This window comes from Trichoplusia ni, chromosome 15 (genome assembly GCF_003590095.1).
Source record: "Trichoplusia ni isolate ovarian cell line Hi5 chromosome 15, tn1, whole genome shotgun sequence".
Taxonomy (NCBI): domain Eukaryota; kingdom Metazoa; phylum Arthropoda; class Insecta; order Lepidoptera; family Noctuidae; genus Trichoplusia; species Trichoplusia ni.
The window spans coordinates 9,736,595-9,763,277 of record NC_039492.1 but is presented as its reverse complement, the minus strand read 5'-3'; the positions used below and the strand labels follow the sequence as shown (position 1 = coordinate 9,763,277).

The 26,683-nt window shown below is 33.5% G+C and overlaps 1 protein-coding gene across 1 annotated transcript in view; it reads right to left on the bottom strand.

The window, feature by feature from the left end:
• The window catches only part of LOC113501344 (mannose-binding protein C-like), an 89,507-nt gene that overhangs the window by 5,963 nt on the left and 56,861 nt on the right, over positions 1-26,683 (bottom strand). The window contains exon 3 of the mRNA XM_026882469.1: positions 10,291-10,391. Coding sequence (XP_026738270.1) covers positions 10,291-10,391 — 101 coding nt within the window. The remainder of the gene's footprint in view (positions 1-10,290; positions 10,392-26,683) is intronic.

The following is a 26,683-nucleotide window of genomic DNA, read 5'->3' as shown; positions in this document are numbered from 1 at the left end:
ACGTATGTTTGTTTTCTCTTTGTTTTAGTTGACGTAACCCTTATTTTTCAACCGACTTCAAAAAACGAGGAGGTTTAAGATGAGCTGGGAACAATTTTATCAGTTTTGCTAAGTGATAAATCATTGTTTTATTATTGCTTGTTGTCAAACCGTTTACCATCTATTGAGATACGAAATATTTAGATAATATTGTTCATCATCATCATCATTTGACGCTTGCAAACATTAATGCATTTTTTTGTTACATTCTTAATGCATCCATTTTTTTAATATTATGGTCATCTTAAGTATTTGCGGACCATCAAGGTCATGGGTATATTTACTTTATTTATTTTTACTTTATGTAAACAAGAGACATATCAATTTAACTTTAAAATATGGCTCAAGAGAAAATACTACCTAAAAACGTAGACAGTTGGATTCCATACAAAATAATTGAGGAAGGTAATTTTAATAGCCAATTGTTGTTGTTAGACAAGCGGAAGTGTCGCGTAACACAGTTTCAGAATAATTGTGAGAATTCGGCAACTTTGTGTAACAATGTAGTAATCTTAATTCGTGAGATTTTGAGATGTGATTTGATAGACAACTAACATTTTATTAGGCTGTACCTATTAACACTACATCATTGTAGATTGTAGGTAGAGATATGTTGTCAAGTACAAATTGTGATTGATATCATATCTAAACTTGCCTTAGAAAATCGTCATCAGCTGATTCAAATTTGTTAAGAGAGCTGTTTTTATCCGTAATAAGTGATTTCTTTAACGAGGATTTACCAAGCATTGTGGCGGTATTCAAACACAGAAAAACATTGGTTAAGTTCAAATTAAGACTGACATTGTCTAACCTTGCCCTAGAAAATCACCATCAGCTAATCAAAATTTGTATGAAAAACACTGGTTAACAACTATGTATGTCCTAGATAATTGACAGTTATACCGTTGTTAACACTGATCGATTCTCCAAACAGCCTCTCTAGCCAAGTGTTACTCCAACAGTTATTGACGTCAGTAGAAGTCTAACGTATGAAGATGACTGGTCAAGGTCACGTGACTTATCGAAACGAAATGTCATGTCCATACAATTGCGCGTTACTGATACACGTTGATGGCTGTAGAAATATTACTTGGTTATTCCATAAAATGCTTCTTTCGATAAATCAGCCGCCATGTTCGTTTTTTTTAAACAAGGAGCACTGAGGGTGCTCAGTCCAATCTAACGATACCTCGATTGTGTTAATCCTTTCAGCGTTCAGCAAATATGAGGTGAAGTCATTTATTTATTTATTTAAAGTTTTGTTCATCAACTTTTGGGGCAGTATCGAGCATTGGTACAATTACCTTAACAAAGCTATAATAGATAAGCGCAAAAAACATAACATAAGTAGTAGTAAGGTAAGGTAAAAAGTAAAAATAAGAATGGACCATCAAAATGTCTTCATGATTAAATGAAGAGATCTTAGATGTACAAATGACGATTGAGTATCTAAACTAGACAGTTAACAAGAATATTTCTATGCTGGACTAATGAAGGTAGTGTTAGAATAATTTATCATTTCGAACTGTCAAATTCTGCTTTCTAATTTGATGTAACCACAAGCTTTTGTATCTATAAGGAAAATATGAGGATTTATAGTCCAGTACTGATGGATCCCGGAGTGCAAGCGTAGCGATCAATGGATAAGAAATGTTGATTGTAATTTCTGTATGTATGTAAGTAATTAGTAAGCGTGTTCATGCATACGCAACGTCCTTAAACAGACTAGTCATAATGTTTAATGCTACTTTTGCGCTTGTGCTTAGTGCTGAAGTTTAAAAAAGATTTTTAGTAAGATAAAAGTTTTGCGAAACCAAGGGTTACTTTTATAAATAAAGGCTAAATCAAATTGCAGAAAAAAATGTTTCCTATCACACTTGTGTCTGTCAACAGCCGCAACAGAAATAGTTAATCTATAAAAAAATAAACTGCTTATCTACATGAGCTGTATGATATACAGCCTAATGGCTAACAGACGAACAACGAAGCCTTTAAACTTAGGGTACGGATCTTAAAAAAAAAAGATCAATTACAGACAGATTTGTCATCAGCATCTTGTCAATGGTTTTTTTAGGAATATATTACTAGTTTTCAAAGGCAATACAGTTTATTAGTAGATAGCAGTGGTGGTTGTGTGGTTTAAGTATTTGTTATGAGGTAACAAGTGGACAGGAATCTTAATGAATCTTAAAATTGACAAAGATTATGATGACTAGTATTTTTTACATGACTAAGCTGAGGCGTGTGTAAGCGAAAGTTTGTTTTAATACGAAAATGATGAACGTGAAATCTGTGGCCAAGTATAAAATATACTAGCAGTTGCCTGCAGGCCCGCCCGTTACAAATCGGATACATATGATCTGGAACGGGAACATAAAATCAGAATGAAAACTATCCTATGTATTAATCCTGGTTATAATCTATCTGTGTATCAAGTTTCGTCTAAATCCGTTCCGTAGTTTTTGCGTGAAAGTGGAACAAACATCCAATCATTCAAACTTTCGCGTTTATAATATAATTAGAATTATAAAATCGTTTTTCTTAAAATCTAGCTTAGCTAAACATAAAGGGGGTCAAGGTAAAATATAAATAATAAATCTGTCATCAAAATTTCTGTTACGAAACATTGATTTAATTTTTTAAATGCTTCGTCGTACCATTGTCGATCCATCCGGTTGTGGAGAAAGCCGGAATGCACCCGTCCGGTTCGATTTGCCGTACACGGTGCGAGTGGATTAGGGTTGGCACTATTTGTATTAACTGTGTGACTGTATTAGACTAATAGTTGGTGACCTAGCTGATTACGGGTAATGGTTTGAGTATGGAGAAGGTAATATTGTTGACTAATGGGCTGTGACTGACTGTTCCGTGAGCCGAATGGTTAATGTCATCACGCTAATCCTCGCGTAGGACAAGCAAACCCCCTGCGACACAAGGTTTATTTAATTATTTCCTAATACTGGAGTCTTTTTTTTAATGCACTATCTGAAAAGAGACTTAAAAATAAATTAATTGCCTTTACTCACGAACACTTATGCTTGCACACAATTAGAAAATTAAAGGATGTCTTTAAATACATGTCCGTCCTATTCAATAAATACGATCTACTAAAATACTACGAATAATCCGTACACAAAATATCAAACACAGGATATGTGTCAACCCTGATGAGTTTGGTGCAATTTACACCGTAATGAGCGGCTTCTGCAACCGGCTAATAAGAAATGCGGTGTGACGTGAGGCAATGGCGCTGTGATATTAGGTATCTTGCAAAAACAAACTCCAATTGTCCAATTTATATCATCGCGATAGTATCTTAAAGATATAGAATTTGTTAGCGATTATTACCAACTAATGTTTTCTTGTTTTGTCAATGATTGTCGTTTTTTTTTCAACGATTCTGTAATTTTTTCCTGAATTTGCTTTGGCTGTGTGTTTGCAAAATGCACCAATCTGTCTGCGAATTTTATAGTTTCTTATTGAGCTTACGCAATCACACGATATTTACAATTTAGATGTGATGAACGGGCTTGTGGCTATGTTTGTTATTTATTCATCCTCGTTTACTATTGTCAATGTAAAGAATGTAGACTTAATCATGGAATACATTTTCTCTTTGCCAATTAATAATTGCGTTCTTTATCAGACCTGATTTACATTAAAATCATAACATGTTATTACTTCGTTAAAAATAACTTCCAAAACTCATTTTAAATAGGTAAAATATAATATTTTATTTCAATTCGACCACATAAAAAAACATTAAACATAATAACGCAACAAAAAAATAAATAAAACATACTTGCATTTTAAATATTTTAATCTGTGACTAAATTCAGTTTTGAAATTCGAATGTTTATACAATCCGTACGCGGTCAGAGAAAAACGCGCGAACGAGACTCGTCTCAACTCTCAAATTGATGCCAATTTGTTTTGCGGTTACTGACGCAACTTAATAAAATCTTTTGTTTCATAACAAAACAATGTCTTCTGCTATGACTTATTGTTAATGGTTATATACCTTATTCCTGTCAGCGTAAATTCTCACCTGCGTTACTATAAAGGGAGAATTCTTTAAGTGATAATAATACTAGGTTATAAATGTCTCATTGCTGGCTCAGTCCTCCTCCCATATAGGGAAGGTCTGAGAACTAATTGTACTATTTCGAATCCAGTGACATTAACCACCGCGTTAATTACATTGGAATGATATCGTAATAATGGCATTGTTTGACACCGCATTGAGATATTCTTACTGTAGGAGTATGCATGAATCACATACGCCTATATTTAATCCTGTGTTGCGCAAGTGTACTGCGTGTAGGAATCAAATGTAATTGAATTGCTGAACAAATAAAGGTGTAAGTGTCGCCCACAACGCAAGCTTCTTTAATGTTTGTCTCCGTAACGCGTTGACACGATGAATGGGGACGCGCAACGCATTGACCTCTCAATCGAGGTCACTGTTCTACATCGTTTTTAAGATTGTTTTCTACGCTTTACTATTGGATTGATGTTTTATTCTCACAGGTACTTTAATTTTGCTTAAAACCTACTGTTTCTATAGCTGGTGACAGCAAGTTTTTGTATATTAAAAAATAATGAAGAAAAATATGGTTAATGGTTTACTTATTACAAATAGAATAGGCAAAATTGCACCGTGTTTCAATATTATTTGAATAAAGAGCCCCCTCTTAGATCTACTTTTTAAAATTCTTTTTGTTTGCGTCTCGCCCAGGCAAAGGCATACTCATTCAGCTTATATAAGCTAGTAAATCTCGTGTAATCTATGGCTATTTGTTCTGCAGAGAGCTGTGGTCAGTCAGTGTTTCCACTACATTTTGCAGAGCCCACGTTACTTATGCACCATTGGTGCCCGGATAATGCTTCGCAAACCGAAAACTTGAATGAAAATTCATGAACTTTGAACGCCATTTTTCAGTCCCGCGAGGGTTAAATCTCAAACTGAATAAAGGATTAAGATTGAGGTAATCATTGCTATTTATATTCTGTGGACGATTTTCAAGGGTCACTAATTATTATCTAAATTGGTTCCAACAATTAAAATGTAGGTTTAAGACGTTTTAAATGACAATTATTCGCTGCTTAACATTTGAGTAACATAAAAACCGGTCAAGTGCGAGTCGGAAGTTAAACTCTGCGGGTTCCGTACGTAGAGGCTCAAGAAAAATTAATTTTCCAATGTTAATGGCAACAAAATAAATTTTAAACTTGCCAATTTCGATTTAAGATGCGAAAAGATACAAAAAAAAGTCTATAATTATTTTAATTGAATGAAAACGTAGCGAATTTTCAGTATTAGATCATAAGTCATCTAATTATGTACATTGAGTAAAATAATATTAAATTTTGATAATATTTGTCACAATTGTAAGTTGTAATACAAGTATACAACTCGTAACTACAATTTAAAAGCGACTTATGACAAACAATGTCATATCTAGAAATGTTTACGACACTCAAATATGTTTATAGTATTGTTCTCTTGTACATTGACTTAGCGACTAAGGTGAGTTAGACCAAGACCGGTTTCCCAGTTAACATTAGTTTCTATACAATAAAACATGAAGGCATTATACAATGGCTGTATAATACATTTCGAAAGTCGAAATGGAAATTGCGTTAAACGTGATGTTATGAGTCCTATCTCAAGTTCCGAACTCTGGCGGTTAAAGAAGAAACACTTGCTAAGGCACTGGTATCTCTCCGTCTGTCACTGGGCTGTATCTCATGAACCGTTTTATAATAACCGATGTATTTCTGTTGAATCCATAACAACAAATAAGAATCAGGCTTGCTACCACAGAATATTTATTTGGTTGGTACGGTCATAGCTTTGGTTAGCAAGGATTTGTTTCCAAATAGAAACTAAAACATTGGAACCATAGATTTAATACCTAAATCATCGAATTTATTTGCTGCTAGACATATCATAGTATGAAATACAATAAAAAGAATCTATAACATTTATACTTTTGCAGCTTTTCCGTAGGTGCGATAGATATAAGAAATGGCAATGATAATACCACTAAAGCGCCGGCTGAATCGTCTATAAAAACTCCAATATATCCATAGACAGTGACACCTGCACGTACAATAAAATGTTTGTCTATGATATAATCCGAGTTTTATGAGTTTCGCCCGCCATTTCGTTCCCCCTTCTTTAAACAACCAAAGTCTTTGGAATGAAATATGGCCGACTGTTGGGACTATTTTTATTTCGATTTCTTATATCGATTGTCGTAGAAAGCGTGGTAAGTTGTTACTGCTATGTACTGCAGATATGAAATGAAGATAGTTTTCGGCTTAAAAAAAATGCGATTTTGCATTACAATCGAGAATCGATTGTTTCATCAATAGTCGAATTGCGAAATCGTACGTAACGTTAAATTTTTCTAACATTATTTTAATGCTTTGTTTTGAATAACTTTAGATGCTTTCGTCAAGCATCTAAAGTTGTTTTAATTTCCTGCATTGAACAAGAAAAACTAGTTATTTGATGACCTAGTTATGTGTGAGTATTGAGTCATCGCAGTATGGCATCAAAAAGTATATACTGTAGACTAATTTAACCTCCTTTTAAGATACTTCCCGCAATGCACTGTTGTATATATTCATTACCTACTGATAATAAGCATTAAAAGGTATTCATATTTATTCCAGTGTGTAAACTCATAACCTACGACTACGAATTTTAACCAAATTAGATATTTTTTCCTACTATTAAAGAAAAAACATATTGAAACAGACTAAAATCCTTGTACATCGATCACTATAATAAATAATAGAATACAATGTTAAACGTCATTCATTACACTTATGTAAAAGAAGTTCGTATAGACAGACAAGAAAAAAAATAGTATGTAAATTTTGATTCTAAAACCAACTTCTTAAAATAAACATAATTTATGTCACAACCATTACACATTAAAGTCCTAAGTACTTACAACGTAACTTTCTCCGCGCCAACTGAGAAACGTCGGGAAATTAACAGGTGTTACATTCTATTCGACTAGACTCACTATGAAATGGTATAACTGCACAAGTAATAGGAATTAGTTCAGTGGTTCCATAGCTCAGGAAAGCAAAGTCCATTAATGTGAGAATTATTGTTCTAGTTGCAATACATTGCGCAGTCGCGAAGGTCTGCCATCAAAAGTTAAGTATCATGTCTGGCAATGTATTGCATCTTGCACGATATCACACGCATCGCCCCAACGAGGCTTAAGACTGGTTAGTTATATCACATGCGCGCCATCGCCAGTGGAATCCGCGCGGTTATGTATTTCTTTTTTAACACAGAATTCGAATGTTTGCGGTCAGTATTTGCATCTAATGTCCTTGTTTTCTCTATTGCGAAGATTGTATATTGTTAAATGTTTAAGATAAATTTAGTAAAAACTCATCAAAATTGAGTCATAAAAATTATGAAATCAGAACCTTGATATCTAAATTTTATTGTGATTCATAGACGACCAGACAGTTTCTGGTTAGATCGTGATAAAAATTCTCTTATTTTCTCTCCTTTTTTTTAAACATCATGTCATTGCTGTCAGTGCAGCTGTCAAATATAAAACATAAATTATCAAATAGCTTCAGTATTGTGTAGTTTAGTGAAAGAGAAAGTCACGATCTATCATGGAGACACGCTGTTACGTCACAGTCACAATCGTCATCACCGATGCGTACGCGCCTTGAGCTATCAATAATGATAAGGCGGTTCTCGTAATAAAAACTTTTTGAAAAGGCTTTAATGAGTGGAATTGAAGCTTCATATGGAATGAATGTTTTAATAGTATTACATTGTTGATTGTAGTATCGGTAGGATGTTGCAATAGCGAATCGTTTAAATGGTAGCGTTATGTGAAAGGTAAACAAGTAATGATCAATAGACATCGATCTATTAATAAGTTTAGAAAAGCCATTAGTATACTGCGTTTTAAACACTTTCATAGGATAAATGAGCTCAGCTAAAATATGGGTAAAATGATTCAGATATGACTATAAAGAAAATTTAAGAAAAATAACGATTAATTGGGCAGTTTTAAAGCTGAAATTAAATGTTTACAATATTTGAAATTAGCTGCTCCGCCTGCTAAAAATCGAAAATGACCCCACGGGAACATAATATCTAGATACTATTTGTGTTACCAAATTTCGTCCAAAACCGTTCATAGCCTTTTTTGCTTGAAAGAGTAAGCAACATCCACCCATACTATATAATATATACTATGTAGGATTCTATTTACTTAAAGTTAAGAATTCCACTTCATTTGCAGCAGTGATTTATTACTAGCCGAAAGAAGCTTTCCAGTCCTGCGCAACACGGTCACGCAAACGTATGTTTAATGGACATTTTTGCTATTCTTTAGAGCCCTCACAAAAATATAATGGACAATGCATTTGTAATCGCTACAATTGGTATGACGATTGTCGGAAAATTCGGTGGTTTTGATGTGAATACTTTTCAGTAGCAGTCGTGGTTCATTTCGTATGAACTAAATACATTGGCCGGTTTATAAAATGTGACAGAATAAGAACAGAAAAGAGGTCATATTTTAAATTTATTCTTTTAACGAATTCTAAGGGCCAATCCAATGTTCCAATGCCCCATCCATATACAAGATACCAATTCAAATTGGGAATGACATCCTTTTGGACGAGTGATGTGCATTCGTCTTTTCAGTTCAAAATATTAAAGAATTTTTGTCGTTTTTAATGCGGAAGGCTAAGGACCTGGAGGGCTATGTCCAGCAGTCTACGGTGTTAAGCTGAGGTGATTGATTAAATCGGCGCATGCCTTCATAAAATTGGCCAACTGTATTTCTAGACTGCACATAAAGCCAGTATTGAAGCATGCCTAGTTTTAAGTATCTGTTAATGATTAACGATAACTTTGTTGAGCGTAAACGTATACGCATTAACCAGCGAATTAGGAAATTAACTCGGTTTATTAGCTGTCAAATATCTCATTTATAAAAGCTGGTTTAATGTATAGTCACGAAACTTGTCCTTATAAACTTTACTGTTTTAGTTTATTTGCCTTTTGAAGACTTATGAGAAAAGAGGTTGACGAAGATTATGTTCACATAGCCAGTTATGGTTTATATGGACACTTAATATCTTACTGAACACAAAGATTATGTTTTAGGTCTTGTTTTAAAGTGTAAGTTTTTCCGAGTCACGTTTTTATTGTTTGTGTATTGAGGCTAGTGTACATAAATTTAGTTATATATGTGTAGAAGAGCCGATAAATGAGACAAATCGGAATCGGTGAAATATAGCTTTTCTTGCAAAATAGCTGCTGTATATAGAAAGTTGTATAGAAGATAGCAGCCCATCCTTTCTCTATAAGAACTGCGCAAATTATTTGTCAAGTAATTAAATTATTTCTAGTTGTTATATTTTGTTTTAAATTATCATCGGAATAATTGAAGTAAACCAGGATTAAATTAATACAGTCTAGGATTTTCATAATCACTCCCCATATACTTACCTATATCTAAAGTACCCTGACAACGTTCTTGCCCGAACCTCAGTAGATATAGTACCAGCTTACGTCACATTCATAATATACTAGTGTGGGTTAACAAACAGCATAACATAATCCAATTAATTACCATTTTAATAGTGCAGTTGTAAAGTATTTGATCCATTATTATCTAAACAATGCGGTTATAGTTGTGCCCACGCGAATGGCCACTGATAACGCATACCGAACATGAAGGCTTTGTGTGGAGGTCACTGGTTAGCTGCAGAACCTTTAGTTCTTAAGACATTATTATAGCAGAGCTTTGAGTACTGCAGAGTAAATACGATCCTGATGTGTGCCTATTGGGGTTCCCCTGTTTTTTTGGATGTCAATATTCTGTTATGAAAAAGTTTGGTATTCGCAGTAGATTAAAAAAACGACGTTGTTTGTTGCTTTCAAGCTATGCAAAAAAAAAACACCAGGACGCAATTGGGGATGTGATAATATTTTTTCAATGTGAAGATCTTTTTATGTCAATAAAATTTTTTTTTTAATCTTATTTTTATTTGGGAGTTACTTACTGAAAGTTTTTCTAAAATATTATTGTACTAGGGATGTAGGGAACAAGTGGGCATTCTCACACACATGTTCTATAGCGTTTCGATTTCAGTTCAAAAAGGTTTACACGAAAACCTAACAAATTTCTTCGTAACATATCACAGCTGAACATGTATTCCTAAGTGGTTTAACGAACTTACCTTGAAGAATATTCCGAGGTAATATTTCTTCTCTCCTGACTTGAGTAGAGGCATCGTCCACCGCGTCACACCAAGCTCATCGTCGTTACAACTCGAACATTCTGGAAATAAAAAAAATAAATTTAAAAAATAGGAACATAATTAGTAAAGCAATTGGTAATAGAAAGGTCAGGCCGGTGTCAAAATCCATCACAATTGACATTTAAAAACAATCACAAAAAAAACTCAAAAGCCATCATAATTTTGGTTTGATTCGAAGTTCAAATCATCTAAACCAATCAGGATTAAATGATTAAAAACTTTGGAATCCAATCAGCTTAAGCTTTTTCGCGACAGATGTTAATCGGCAAAGGCATGGTCAATTATTCCGGAAGGAATTGAGGTCATGACATTTTTAGCAATTTTAAAGCGTTTGAGGTCGCGATATTTGCATTAGAATTAGGCGAGTTAAAGATGCGCTGTTAAATTAAGAGAATAATACTCTTAAGTTTTAACTGCGCCATGTTTTTTTTAATTAATACTTTATGGGTTAATAAGGAACTTAGTTTGACAGGTTGATTGATTGACTTAGTTTATGAGCATTAAAAACTTAAAAGGTCAGTGTGATGTTTACTTTGGATCGTCATATCCGTTCTAATAAATAACTTGAAGCTAACGGATGTGCTTAAGAAATTATTTTATTTATCGTTAAGAAACTTGACAGCATTTATATAAATTATCTGTAGTACGTAAAAAAATTAAACAAATAAATAGAATTTTCAACCAATTACAAGTATTCATGAAACTGTAAATAAATGAAATGATGTTTATTTAATGTTAACTAAGGTAACGTGTCGTCATATTTTATACTTATAGTTTAGAAGGGACTTTTAATAGGACTTTTAAATATAATTAACGACTGAATATTATTCGATACTATTATTCCTAAACGCGATACCACTTATTTGCTATGCGTTATTCCATTACAATGTATCGAAGATAGGTCCATGTTGTAACGTAATGAGTTTCTATGGTACCTACATATGTGTGTGTGTACACCAGTGTCTGTGGAGTGCGTACACGCACACATAGACACGAAATGAGTTGGAAAGGCTCGTTCGATGTTTTATTTTAATGGCGGACTACCAGTTTCACTTATATCCATACTAAGTAATACTATGAAGCTAAATAAATAGTTTGATTATTTCTTTTATTGGACGTTATAATCTAAGAAACAAAGAAGTTTGTTTTTGTGTTTGTTAGTTTATCTATTGAAGTAGGTCTAGGTTTCTTAAAACGGAACGCTATGACTATGACCTGTGATATGACAGTAAAAGGAACGCAACTTTTAAATAGTCTTTAATTTAAGAAGATGAGATTTACAGAATGGATTCTTATCTATGTATCTCTGAAAATTGTCTTAAATATTTCATTCGTTCTTTACTTCTTGAATATTTTACGAAACGAGCAATGTTTACAACTGTTAGCTATTTAATTTAATTTGCATTCATTGTGACGTAAGAAGGAAACTAGGTATAATAATTTTTAACCTTATGTCATAGGCATAATTTTTATTTTGTGTATTGGTAATAAATTTTAATCTCTTAAGCTTTATTTTATTAATTTTCATTTCGGATTATAAGTAGCTCTGCTCCATTTTAACTCAATGAGGATTGACATTAGAAATATATTCAACTGTGTAACTATCATGGTTCATGAGATACAGTCTGCAAAAGATAAAGAAAAAGTTATCAGGCATCAAATCTTGTCAATTTGTTAATCAATGAAATAAAGTGTAATATAATGTATTTAATAAAAGTTGAACACTAGGTCGATCACATGTTTTATATTGATTTAAACCAAGTCTAAGCTGAATTAGGAAACAGTGTTCTTGAGAAAATGATAATAATATTTTTTATGTCTTTATTTGATAAATAAGAGCTGCATTAGGGTATTTTTTTAAAGATCTGATTCATATCATAAATAATTATAATGCAACTATTCCAATAAACATAAATTATGTCTGTGGATTGGTTTGCCAGTCTTTCACTGCTAAATTATTTAACCGATTTTCATGATATTTAGGTTTGACAGGGATGACTTGAATTCCAAATAACTATTTTTGCTCGCGATAAGCAACATCTGAGCAAGCAATAGAATATAGAAACACACAAAAAGAGGTATAATTAGTCGGTAAACTATGTGAGAATGTGGTAGCACCTTATTGCGTGACTGTGAAAATCAAGCGACCTTTGCGTGACCCTCTAACAATCTCACCCGTTCTAAACTTAAATATCCAAAACAGAAATTTAATCTCGCAACATTTTTCCGTACGCACTAAACTGGCAACACTGCATGCTGTATTATCTTATTTAATGACATTTAGTCATCCATCATGTTTAGATGAAGAAATGCTTCTGTAAAGGTCATTGATGTTATTTTTACGCAATATTTTTGAGTTTAAATATTATGTTATAGTCAGAGGTAACCGCAGTTATCCCTGGGGTCACATACTGACACTAGCCAGTAAATTCTACTTTGTATTATAGCCGCCATATTGCGCATCAAATGATTCAAGTTTGGCGCAACCTGTCACTCAAATGCGGTGACTAGTTTTACTTTTAAATTATGGCGGCAATGACATACGCATATTAATAACGGATCAAATTGCGTTGAAGATTATATATTGATTAATTGTTTGAACACATGTAACAATTATTGGTAATAGATCCGTAGCTAATAGAATACAATTGATTGGTTAAAAAATACTAACCGTGTAATTAATGATCAGTGTTTTTCTTTGTTATGCCAATGTCAAATTGAATCATTAGTTGGCCTAACGTTCGTCTTACTCATAATTACTCTTTCACTATCAAGCCTTTAATCCTGTGTATTCAAGTTCAAATTTAAAAACATAGTCGGGGAATCTGGTTTATACACATTTAATGTTGACTCTATGTGAACCTTCTTCATTCTGTAACTACTTAGTTAGTAAACTATAGTCGTCTATGTTAACATAGAAAACTTCGGCAAAATCGTTTGATTCGGTGGCCGGCAGAAATGGAAGTGTACAGTACAGTCTTTAGGTATAGATGAATGACATTTCGACAGTCGTTATAGTTGATTAAAAACGCCTTGATGTTTGGAAATGACACTTCGATTAAAAGAATCACGTGCCCTATGTCGACCTGTCATTTCCAAAATATTGATTTTAATAATTGTGATTGTCTTAATATTAGGCTAGGGTTCAAATTTTCTAAAAACATCATTCATGAATTGATTGCTATAAGATTAGATAACATAAAACCTATTGTTCTTTTGTCGTGTGAAGATATTTCAATAAACACCCGAATCGAATTAAAATTACAAACGGTTATTGACAGCATAATTTAATAAATACCACCATACCATGACATTGCAGTGACGAATGACATTTAATATTCGTTAAACCGTATATTTATAGGTTAGGAATAATTTACGGGTGATATGAGTGACGGGTTACATAAAGGATAATTTCAACATGTAATAGCTGTTACCTATGTCAAATGTCAAAAACTGATAAAGCTTTTCAGAGAACATTATTAAGTTTGTAAGTGAAGAAAAACTACGTGGCAACCCGCTGTCATGGTATGGGCATGTTTTGCGGAGGAACGAGAGTCATGTGGTGAGGACGGCGTTGAATTTGGATGTGAATTGATACAGGGGAAGAGGACGACCAAGGAAACCATGGATGGATTGTGTAAACGACGATTATTGCTGCAAAGAGTGTTTCTTGTGAGATGATGTCAGATGGAAAGGTATGGAAGAGGACTGAATTAAAAAGAATATATATATTTCTAGAAAAAAACACTAGCAGTTATGAATTTAATCCTTTTTGGATTCACAAACATTAAAATAACATGCACAAAGACCCCTAGAAGTAATATAATCTTACTACATTACCTGCTTTTCCCAAGCCGTTTCCAATATGATTTTGGTAGCTGCCAGTCGCGGTGTGACCGACCCAGGTCATGACCAGCATGAGAGTACACAAGACTTTCCTTTGCCACATCTTTATATCACAACCACTTTTTTTTATATTTCAATGTTTCACACTTGCTAGCTTTGATTGTAGCTTGTTTTAATGAGGCAGTTTTATACCTTTAAATTATAGTGAAATAGAATTATGTATGTTGCTACAAATGTTTTTAGTATTAATTCTATTGAGATTCTACTAGGACCTCTTTAAAAATATTATTGCCGGTGTGGGAGTGAGTGACCGCTGTGCCGCTCTACACCTTGTAGTACGCTATCACACTTCGTGGTGGTAGGTTCGATCAGACAGGGTTAGTCACTTTCACTTAGTGAATGAAATCGAAATTGCTACAATAAAATTGACCTCTACCTTTGCTGATACGTGATAGAGCAAATTATGTACAACATCAACATTTTTTTGCAGTTTCGCTGTGATTCTCAAAGCAGATTAAGTTTGTTTTTTAGAACTATGCAGTTAGTAATATTGCAGTCTTCTGACTACTTTTACGGGCTATAAAAATACCTAATCCAAGTTTCTATTAACTTATAAACAACACCATTGTTAAAGCGAGACGGCGAATTACTCAGGGCGTTTTGCGGTCTCGCTTGCTCTCTGTACACGCAATAGTCTTCATTGAATAGTTATAACTAATTAGTAAAATCATCAATTACAATATGCGTAGCGCACTTCATAGTGTCTTCCTTCCATTATTTACAAACAAGTCTTACTTTAATAGCTCATAGTAATTACTCATCAAGAAAACACTTGAGTACTATTAAGGTTTATTACACCATGCACCGACTTTTTCCGTTCGAAACTCGGTCAACAGTATAAAACGCTGGGGTTATTATAAGGCCAGAATTATGGGCAAGGAATTCGTTGTAATACGGTTATCTTGGTAATTATCGCACATTAATTATGTATTTATTTCATTTTCCGTTTTCCGTTAACGCCGGATGGTTGAGGTATTCTCTGTTCTTCCTTTATTTGTATAGCGATATCTTCAAGGATGTGTATGTAGATTGTATGTGATTAGGTCATCGTTTTTGTATGTGTACGGAATTCTGTGCGTCGGTATTTTTTTTAAAGGTAATTTTTCTGAGGTCTTGTTTTTTTGCCGTCTTGTTTCGTTTGGAAATAGTGTACATTCTTGGTTGTAATTGTGTTATTTTTATTTATTATTTTTAATGCTTCCGTTAACTTTAAAGGACCGACGAGGAGCTACAAGTTCTATCTGATCTCTTCAACATTTACCTGGGCAAAACGATCAACACTTGTAAGACTGGTTGTACTAGCTTCTGACTACCCGCAACGATGTCAAAGATGTACGAATTGCAGGTGGGAACAACAAGTTAACATGACCTCCGTTACCTAGGAACTAGTTAGTTAGTCATAGATCATCCACGGTCCGACCGTATGAAGAGTAGCTTAACCTACGATCGATTAATTTTTGCAGTTGCTTCAAGATTGTGAGATGATAAATTACAAGTTAGGGTTAGGTGCAATATATAATAAGAGTAATTTAACACATTCTCGTGTTCCAGTTCACGATTTTCACTGCATTTTGCAAGGCAAACGTTACAAAATAATAACACAATAATTAAGTATTTATTACTGAATTTGCGAGCTCATTTTGTTTCGAACAAGGCCTTGACTTAATCTCTAGACTTATTTATTTAAATCATCATTAGTCGTTGATTTGAAAATTAGGTCTAATGACATTTAGGTATGCTAATGTTGGAACTGCATTCCTGATGCTACTTATGTAGATTTTTTGTCTCTTTTATTCTTGTGTGAAGTGGTGGTGATGAACTGAGATAGATTTTTGACTGCGGACATTTTTTTCCTTTTTCACTCGTCATAGCGTTTGATAGAAATAATAAAAGTTCTGTTCTATTATGTTAGCATCTTAATATTCTTAATCGTGACTGAAGTTTATTTTTGTTCTTATTCACTGAAAATTAATTAGGTAACTGCTTGATACGAGTATCTTATACCAATTATATCTTATTTGTCATAAATTATAACCTAAAATACCCATAAATAGAATAAAGCAATTAAATTTGAAAATATGTAAAAATTATAATTCAATAAAATAAAATTTAATTTTAGTTTCATTAATTCGTTAAATGTCACATAAAGACTGGTAATCTTAGATACATTTAACATAACTGGTTAATGTTTTTTTAGAAAAATATACACCTTCCGGGTTTGATAAGCTTGTTTTAAATGTTTGATGATTTTAAAAAAGAAAAAAAAAGCTAGACAGGTCATGGTCATTATTAGTCATACCCAAAAGTCACTTGAGAGGATCGGACAAGTTTTAGACAAAGAAAAATAATGAAACGTCTATTAACATTAAAAATCTTGTTTAAATATCAATTATAAGTATTAAAAGATTTCACACAATTATACTACTGACCTAAGTGAAAGGGTTTTTGTTTTTATAGATTTTGATGACATAGATACAATATACTTATAATAATTGCTACTTGAATGAGTAGAAAACATTGTTAAAAAGTTGTGAAAAGGGTCAGTACAATGATAATTTCCAATTTGCAACCACGTCATGACCCTACAAATTCTCAAGCCCAATTTAAAGTTCCGGTGATAGTGAGCACGTGGCATTACAGCTTAAGTAAAAGGTCTGACCTTATAACAATCATATCACTCGCAAAAAACATTTTAAAACAATGATAAAACCCGGAAATGTACATATTGTCACCTTCTTTAACGATTTTTAAAGGCTGGTTGACTCATAACATAAATATTGACTCAATTTTATTTCGCGTACCATTTTTTTTTAAGGAAACATAATCCTTTTGAATTTGGAACGGAATAAAAAATATGTCAGCCATATTGTTATCCGAATATGGTGTCCTAGAATTAATTGTAATCTTGAAATGTGTGACTTGTTGTCAAATATTTTTGTAGTTTTACTGCCATCTTGAAGTTTTTGGTATTTCGTTTAACATTTTAATGAATTTATAAGTTTTTTTGTCATAAATAATTGCGTTTATATTGTAAACTTAATATTAATTGACGTTAATAAATTAAAGCTGTCACAATAAAGTTGTCGATTGACCCTTTCTTCATATTTTTGGGATTTTATCGATATTTTGCACGATGACCTTTTTTCATTAGGTGCCTAGGAACAACATGGCAATGGAAACTTTACAGACAGCCGGATTCGCATTGTAACATTTGTATAGATTACGTCGTTCTTGGATAATATGAGTTTCGAATTACAATATCGATATCATACGAGTATTTAAATACAGAATAAGGCGTTTATATTATTTTAATATAAAACAATATTCCATTTAAGGCCAGTTTAACTGGATATGTCACTGAGTTTCGTGTAGTGTGGGAAGAATTCCGATCCATTTTTAAATTTAATTTTGTCGTTTTATTTTAAATTGTTTTTCTTTACAGTTAATGGCCAATTACTCGATTAATTTTTATTAATTTAAGAACTAGATTCGATAGTCTTGAATGAAAACTAGTTGGCTGTTCCGCGCTTGTTTTTCTTAATGAAGTTTCACTTTGGACTTTTTACGTAGATGATATTACAATCTATCAAACCTATGGATTTCTTTCAGGTCTAGTCTTTTGGTAGTATAGTTTAGTAAAAGTCCATGGACGCTTATTTAACTAAACTTCCAAGGCGTGATTACTTGATTAAGTGGAACCATAAAGACCTTAATGTGGTCACGTTTTAGGCTAAGCCATGGCCAAAGATCATGGCCAGGGTCATATTAAAATAACAAAATAGGAGGCCTTTTCTAGGACCTATTTTAAGTCCTTTAGTGCCTAGAATCGACTATTCATTCATTTAGTTTAGAAATGATTCACTTGTCTAAAAGAGTCGGTAATTTCAGGCTGTGTTAAATCATCGTTTTGTTGTTACCTAGGTATACATACATATAGCCTATAGATAGGTAAAGTTATAAAGAATGACATTGAGATCTTCCAATCCATGCATTGTGAATGTAGCAACCGACTAAATACTCTTTTTAGACCTTCAAATGAGATATGCGTTTTCTGGTTTTTATACCTATCTTTAACGGTCACGAATTCTTTTTTTTTTCTTCTTATTATTTGCTACTAATTTGTGTTTTTTTCTTCTATATGAATTGTTCTCATAAAAGTTCCACCAAACGAATATGAACTCTTTATTTTTACTTTTACCATTAACTGAAATGGAAGGAAGATAGAGAAACACAATGCACAATGGGCCAGAAAAATCAAGACAAAAGAGGCACACTCGAATAAATGCTTCACTTTGTTTATTTGAATTTAAATAGCAAAGCAGCCTGAATGAACGAAGCAAACCTTCAAGCAGAGATATTTTGTGTCTTGACCATATTTGACAAAAAAATATCGACCAAAAATTAATTTTGAATTACAATTTGGCCAACTTCTCAGAAACTGGTTCGATGACATAAGTAAACGTATTAATTAATGCACTGTATGTCCTGCACACTTTTATAGGCAGACCTCAAAGCAGTTTAAATTAATCTACATCCTAAATACATTTAATACGAAGTAAACGAATATATGGATTTATTTATGAAACGTATACTAGTAGTATATTACACTTCCGGTTCTTAGCGTTCGGTTGAAATTGCTAAATGCATCGGCAATTTATCAAATCGCGGCTGCCCTGTGTCCGGTTACATTTCACAAGATATCAGCATTTCCTATTTTCCAACTCATCCGCGAACGTGGGGAAACTAGACACTGATTTATTACTTTAAATTATAGACATTTTAATAAATACAAAAAACGGCAAAATTAATTCAAATTCCATAGAAGATTAAGTATTATTAGATATGCAAATAAAACAAAAACATCATCGATTAAAATAATTTTGTACCTAAATATTTAATGTCAAGGTCTGAAGTTAAAAATTATATTAAATACCTGCCTAACAACTTTTCACATTACCGATAAATTTCCAAGAGAAAATAGTAAAAAATATGTAAATAAGACGCTAATTAATTTAAAATGGAATCTTCAAATGCTTACACAGATTAAAAATCACGTTAACACACACTGGCACCTCATTAAAACAAGCGTTTAAAAAATAACGTCGGTTCGAAAGCTGCGATTGGTTGGCGCGCGCGGCTCCACGCATGCGCTCTGCGCGATCGTGCCGGTTCTACTAACTCCAACAATGATAAAATGAGCGAAGCCTTTATGCAACCTTCGGATTGAAAGCCGCATTTTTGTGGTCAAGCGCGATCTAACGAAGATGGCGCAAACGATTCACCGCTGCACCAAGATACATAGCAATTGACCTTTTAAAGGTTTGAAGTGTTTAGGTGCTTATATAACGCTGTAGGTCGCCCATGTCGGTATCCGTTTAGAAACGTGTTTGAATAAAGAATACAATTTTATTCTGAACTGGTATGTTTTTTGTCACCATGTTGTTCATTCAAAGAAAATAAGTTTGTCCTCAATAATTACTCTTTGTACTTGAAAAGTGAATTACAATATGTTAGGTGTCAAAAAGTTGTAAATTAAACAAATGAGACTTGTTCAATTTGATGTCTATTTAGCATGTGTATTTTTTGAGTCAAGTGTTAAACAAAACATTGAAACTTGTTTAAACATTTTTGACGAAGTTATTTGACCGTGTATTTGTAGCGCTTACTCTCTTGAAGGTTTTTATTAAACTAATAGTTATAATTTTAACAGAGTCTACAAAAAAGGTTGACTGTGTTGATTATCCAGTGGCAGCACAAAGAAGACGACTCAAAAATACTGTCTACCATTTTATAGAGCATCTTCACTTGTCAAAACAAGTAAATAAACTTGGGTTCAATATCTTTAGACTCCTTTACCAATTAGCTGATCAACATCGGATGTCGTTAAAATACGCCAAAAAAAAAGTGTAATTTAGTACCTGCAACGACGTCGATGACCGAGAAAGGGCAAGGTCTAGACCAAAGACCTAGACTCAGTGCGACTACCTTTGTAGCTTTATTCTACGGGGTTTTATTAAGTACCAAGACAATTTTGTATATCAAAAAGGACTTATAGTGGCTGAATATAGTTACTTTGATCATGTTTACAGGTAAAAAAAGACTTATTTTGAAGACGTCATGCTCAATTCTATATTTTAAACAGGCATTAAGCATTCCTTATTCTAATTTAAATTTAGTCTTCCATTCTTTTTTTAAAATAGTATTTGTGCTTGTTTTTACTTTCTATTATAATTAACGAGATTGTTACGGAACAATTATTATAAAATTAAATAATAGTTATGCACTAGTTTCCTAAAACAATAATTTAATTCTAAAATATTGTGCAATGCCATTACGAAATCTTCATTTTTCTAGTTACTTTCAGTTATTAAAATTTAACAATTATAAAACGAAATTGTGAATTTGAGATGGAAACTAAAATTACTCTGCCTTTTAAAAACATAAAACAAAATGGCCTCCGTATAAATTACAAGTAAATGCCATTGCCAAACGTCATTTTTTTTTAAACCATCAAATAATCATTGTTTCAATATCTAGTATTGACAAAAATTCCGTTCGTGTTTACAACTTCGAAGTTTGAATGCAAGCGATGTCTCAGAAACCAAAAGTTTGAAACTACATTCATAAACGTTTCCGTTAACGTTTCACGTAATATTATGTGGAGTGACGGCGTCACGGAATCACGGAGTCACGGTGTCACGATTCCGTTCCGTGACACGTCACACGCCAAAACGATACGCGGTGCAAATTCTAATCATAATAAACCTACTTCTATCCAATTGAAAATTATAAATATGTCAAAAGTTTTCCACATTTTCTAAAACTGAATAAAAATATCGGTGTCTCTAACGGCCGCTTTCTATATTCGATCCCGAATCTAAGATTCCGATCAATCCAGATTTTACTCAATCCCTCGATTGAGCTTTTCATTAATCGATCTCGTCTCGAAATCCATCGAAAAAAAACGGATAGATCGCCCTGCTAAACGTTTTGTTTTACGCATGTGCAGAAAAAGTACTTCAGCGATTATTAATGAGTAAAAAGGTGGCTTTTTTCTTAAAGCTTATCTATTTTATGTATAGTCACTAGAAATTGCACAAAATACAAAAATAAAAGATTGGGAAGTCGTAGCGGACAAATACTGTAATTCTACCTCAAGATTAGAAAAAGCATAAACGACAATAAACGTTTATTGATGAGCAACGGAACGTCAGTCAATCAAAAAGTTGTCAGTCAGTTTGACATTAACATAATATATTTTATAATCGCAAGTTTATTTGTTGTTTATTTTTCCGATGTCTCAGTTATAGAGTAGAATACAGCGGTAATATTCGAGCGCGTTCAGAATAAGTTTACGCGCCACCTGTACAAGAAACTGTATGGGGTGTATCCGTTCTACCTACTCATGGATCCCACTCTATTCTGGGCATGGTTGGCAATAATCAACTGTATATGAGACGGGAGTTTGCACTGGTCGTCTACTTGGTGAAGGTGCTTCGTGGAGTGGAGAATCACCCGGAAGTATTGCAGCGCTTGAGTGTGTGTACCGGACCGCTACGTGTGGCGGCGGCGAAGCCCGCACCTACTGATAGTTCCTACAGCGAGAATATATTTGCTCGCCAAAGCACCTCTTACAAGAGCTCTCCACACCACCAACTTCTTCAAAATCAGACTGACGTGTTTATGTGTTTTTAATAATGTAATGTGTTTCAATTTTTGTTTAGTTTAAGTTCTTTGTTGTCGCATTAGGGTAACCCTGTAATGATACTTCATAATTTTAAATAAATAAATCAAATCGAGAATATTATAATCGTTATCTATTGATTCCAGTATTACAGATATTGGTAAAAGTGTACTTAGTACACAAAAACTATAATACCGAAAGCAAAAAGTTTAAGCGTCAGCTTATGGTTAGAAAGAATTACTGAGCGCTGGTCTTCAGCTTAAATCCTTGACCCCCGTTTACAAGTAAAGTACAGAACAACCACTCGATACATCACAATCACAATTACAAATTTTAAGGACAGAGTTTGTTCTACTTCGCTGTCACTACTATCCCAGTCCGATAGCTGAGCTAATACTTCAAGATCGCTAACACTATCACTTGAAAATATATCAATTTTCACAGATTTCTCAGTACAATCCGTAAAAAACTGGGGATCGCAATTATAGATCAAAAACGTCAAAAATCGATTTGTCAAAACCAGAGATCGGTTATAGAAAACGCATAACTGTCACTTTCGTACAAATACCAATCTAAAATCTCGATCCACCCTCCCAAAGATAGATTAAAGAAAAAGATCGAGAAAACGATCCATGGATCGGTTATAGAAACACTAAAAGTTGGAAATGGATTCAAATGTCAATCTCGATCCGTAAATTAGGGATTGAGATCGAATATAGAAAGCGGCCGTAAAACTGGTCATTTAAAAAAATATAAAACTATTTTCGGATTAATCATTAATTCCAGTGCGTGCATTTAAAAAAGGAATATTTTGCTTTTTAAATCTTAATGTCTTCTAAAAATGTATTCTAATTTAAATTCTCGTCTTTTAATCCAAAAGTCATGAGCGTATACAAATTAGTCCTTAGAGCTGCACTTTGTATATTAGCATGTTGCCATGCAAAGGGAAAAAGTAGTGGAACGAACAAAGGGCGGTACTAAGGCTTCGTAGGGTGTGTGCCAGCTGTTGTTTCCTATACCACAGATAAAAAACGTGCTTCAACTTCACATGTCTATAGAACAAGTTATTGCGATATAAATTGAAGTTTAATTTGAATTGAAGCTTAATGTTTCGTAAATGCGTTAGTTTCGTCAACTTTGATATTATATTTTCATGCTGGATCAATCGTAATTTTACATTTCTAAAACACCATTACTATATAAATAATTTGATAATATAAATATAACTGTCAGTTTTGGTAACTAACTGCAAAAACTACAAAAAAAAAACAACTCGCAACTCGCCGTAAGAGCAGTGACTTAGCAAGGCAGTGCGTTACAAGGCTTGCTGCCAATTTTGCCTTCGACTTACTGGGAACTTTTAACTCACGTAGTTAAGATTCAAAATTATCATACTATCTTTTTACTATCCTCCTATACTAGTATTATAAACGCGAAAGTTTGTATGTACGAATATTTAGTTGTTCGTTCCTGTTTCACGCAAAAACCACTGAACTTATTTAGACGAAAGGTAGTTTATAACCAGGATTAAGATATAGTTTTTATCCCGATTTTATGGTCCCGTGTGATTATTTTCTATTTGATAGTGTGTAAGAAAAATACGCTGCACCTGCTGCCCTTTCGCATTGTTGCGAATTGATCTTAACCGTGTGTCAATTTTCAATGTTGCTAATAACTCTACTGAAAACAGACAGGTCGAAAACCATCATAAATCTTTGTATCGCGTCTTAAAATTAAGATTCAAGCAGATTATGAGAAATCTGTGTGTTAATTGGAGAATAGGAGAGATCACAGATAAATTTAAATGTTTGTTACTTGGTGAGCGGTAGGTTGCTAGGCAACCACTTCAAGATGGACGTGCTCTTGACTTTTATAAACAACTAAGTGTAATTGCTACGCGTGTGGCAACATTTGCATGGAATTTCGATCTTCAGAACTTGGAATACTTTGAGATAAATAGTTAACCACAGTTATTAATAATATGTTAATTTTAGAAGCTTTGTTTTTATTAGCGTTGAGGTAATTGGCGATGATGTATGTCTTAACAATCTTCACAAATAGTTTTACTTTGTAATGTGTAGTAAAATACGGTACAAATATTAAACCAAAGGCACTGGAAGCCGACCCAGGATTAAGCAGATAAAATAAAAAAATAATAAGATAAAAACTGAACATAACAAGTATTTATTCCAAAAATAGATCTGTAACAGAAGATTTTGTTATCCAACACAATATATCCGTATTACTGAAACGTGATAACAAATCAGTAATCCAACCCCAAGGATAATCCCGAACATTTGGCAAACTGCCAGCATTCCATACATTATTTATAATTTTTCGATAGAGCAGTATTAGTTAGCAAGCTCTTAAACTATACCTTTATAGTGCATTTTGGGAAAAAGCTTAAATCCCTGAACTGCAGCTGCCAAAAATAGATGCCGCTCTACAAGTCTAGAACGTTGTCCCACTTCATCATTATCATCCTAGCCTTTTTCCAACTATGTTGGGTTCGGCATCCAGTCTAACCAGATTCAGCTAAGTGTTTTTCAAGAAGCGACTGCCTATCTGGCCTCCTCAACCCAGTTACCTAGGCAACACGATACCCCTTAGACTGGTTGTCAGACTTCCTAGCTTCAGACTACCGGTAACGTCTGTCATAAATGTAGGTACCAATAACAGACGGGACACAAAATTTAACGTGCCTTCCGAAAAATGGAGGTCCTCGTTATGACAAAGATGGTCACCCATCTATGGGCCGACCGTGTCAAACGTGTAAACCTGTGATCGATCACAGCTGTAATAATATAACATTAAGGCGTGGTAGCCTCCTGATCGGGAATCTGATATAGCATGACTACTTCATCGTGTGGCCTTGTGATTCTTGCTAGTTCAAATGTCACTATGCAATCTGACCGGACCGGATGGCACACTGGTACATGTCTTAAATTGTAATAAATGTCAAAAACATACAAACTTGTCTTTGCAGAAGTTGATAACACTAAGTAATTTTAGTACTTATCAGGAGAAGTAATCTTTCTGCTTCTGAAAATCTTTCTGTACCTACCCTTTAATTTAGAGTTGGTGTCATGTGTTTGTTCTTCCATTTCATTTTGCTATGTCGTCTTAATATTTATGTTAAATATACTTTTTGAGATAAATAAATTCCATTGATTCATTGATTCGTTTATCAGTTTTAGGTACTTGTTATCTCAGTAAGTACTTCTGTCTTTAATATGGAGTACATCAATCACCTTTAAGATTTTTTCTCATATTTTCCATTCTCTTTCCCAAGCCACTTCATCCGTCCTCGAAATATTTGGCTCGAGTTGTTTATTTTTTCTACCACAATTTAAACTTTGTCATTTAGACACATAGTTGCAGGTTGATGTCATTTCGTAACATTTACTAATCACATCAATTTAATATTAGTCACCTATCTTTATAGAATAAAATCACTTATATGTATGATTTTATAAATGTCGGCATCGTAGAAAAAACTTACTTCTGATGGTTGGAATGACATAATTAAAATTATCTCTTATTTTTTATACAAAAAATGAATTACTGTTCGTTAGTCTCTCTAAAAGTGCTTAACAAATTCGGCTAAATTATGTCTTAACTTTTAAAATTTTGTTCAAAATGTAGCTTTATGCGCCATGCGTGTCCTCTCCGTTATACGGGTGGTATTTAAATCAACTATCAGTTATTTAAAAGACATTTCAAGTGTAACAAAAACACGTTACGTGCCCAAAAAAATACGTCAGATCTTAAATTAAGAATTAAAGATAAGGATTCATAAAGTACAATAATTTTGAGACTGGCATAACCAATTGCAAACTAAGAGATTGCACGAAAAACGTTCCTATCAAACGGATTCAAACGTCATGTCAATTTCCTTGATTACCTACCAAACACAATTATTTTGGTCAAGCAAAGAAAATTATCACTAGTTAGATATTGTATCTATTGAAATAATTCTCATCAAAAGGAACACCGAACCTCCCACTCCGAAATCTCAAAAAACAAATGAACATTTACATTGAACATAAACCGATCGCTCCTCTGAGGATAGTGCGAAGTTCAGCGCTGAACGACAGTCGACAACTCATTCATTACGAGATGAAATTAGGGCAAACTAAGTTTAAATCTAATTGACAGAAACACTGGGAGTTCCGATTTGTTCAGAATTCGCTGCTATGAGTATGATGGAGTTATTTCGTCGTTATAAGTTTGATTTTTGCTTGACAACATGGAAATTTTTAATTTTGACTGCCAAAATGTACACCTAAGTGGGTATCGATCCTTTTGTTTTTTAGGCCTAGCCTTTTTACAAACAACGTTGTAGTTCGCACTTTTGACACTATACGCTTTCCTTAGATCACATAGTCACATACAATATATTATAATGCCGGTTGTGGATTTTTAGGGATAGCCTGAGCGGCTTTTACTGTGAAATTGTACCTGAAATAACTACCAAGGATTTGAAAATACGTTTATAAATGGAGTTTCAATTCACACAAACAGTAACAGCCCATGCAGCGTGCAGCTACAATGATGACAACATTAATGTCACCTTTGTATTGCCAGGCTACATTTTAAAACGTTGTACCGCTTAGTCAATGACACGAAAACAGGCATAAATATAAAAATAATATAAAGGCCTATAAGAGACCGGCCTCTTGACGTATAGAAAAGGATTCCGCAGGATCCTCTATTCACAGC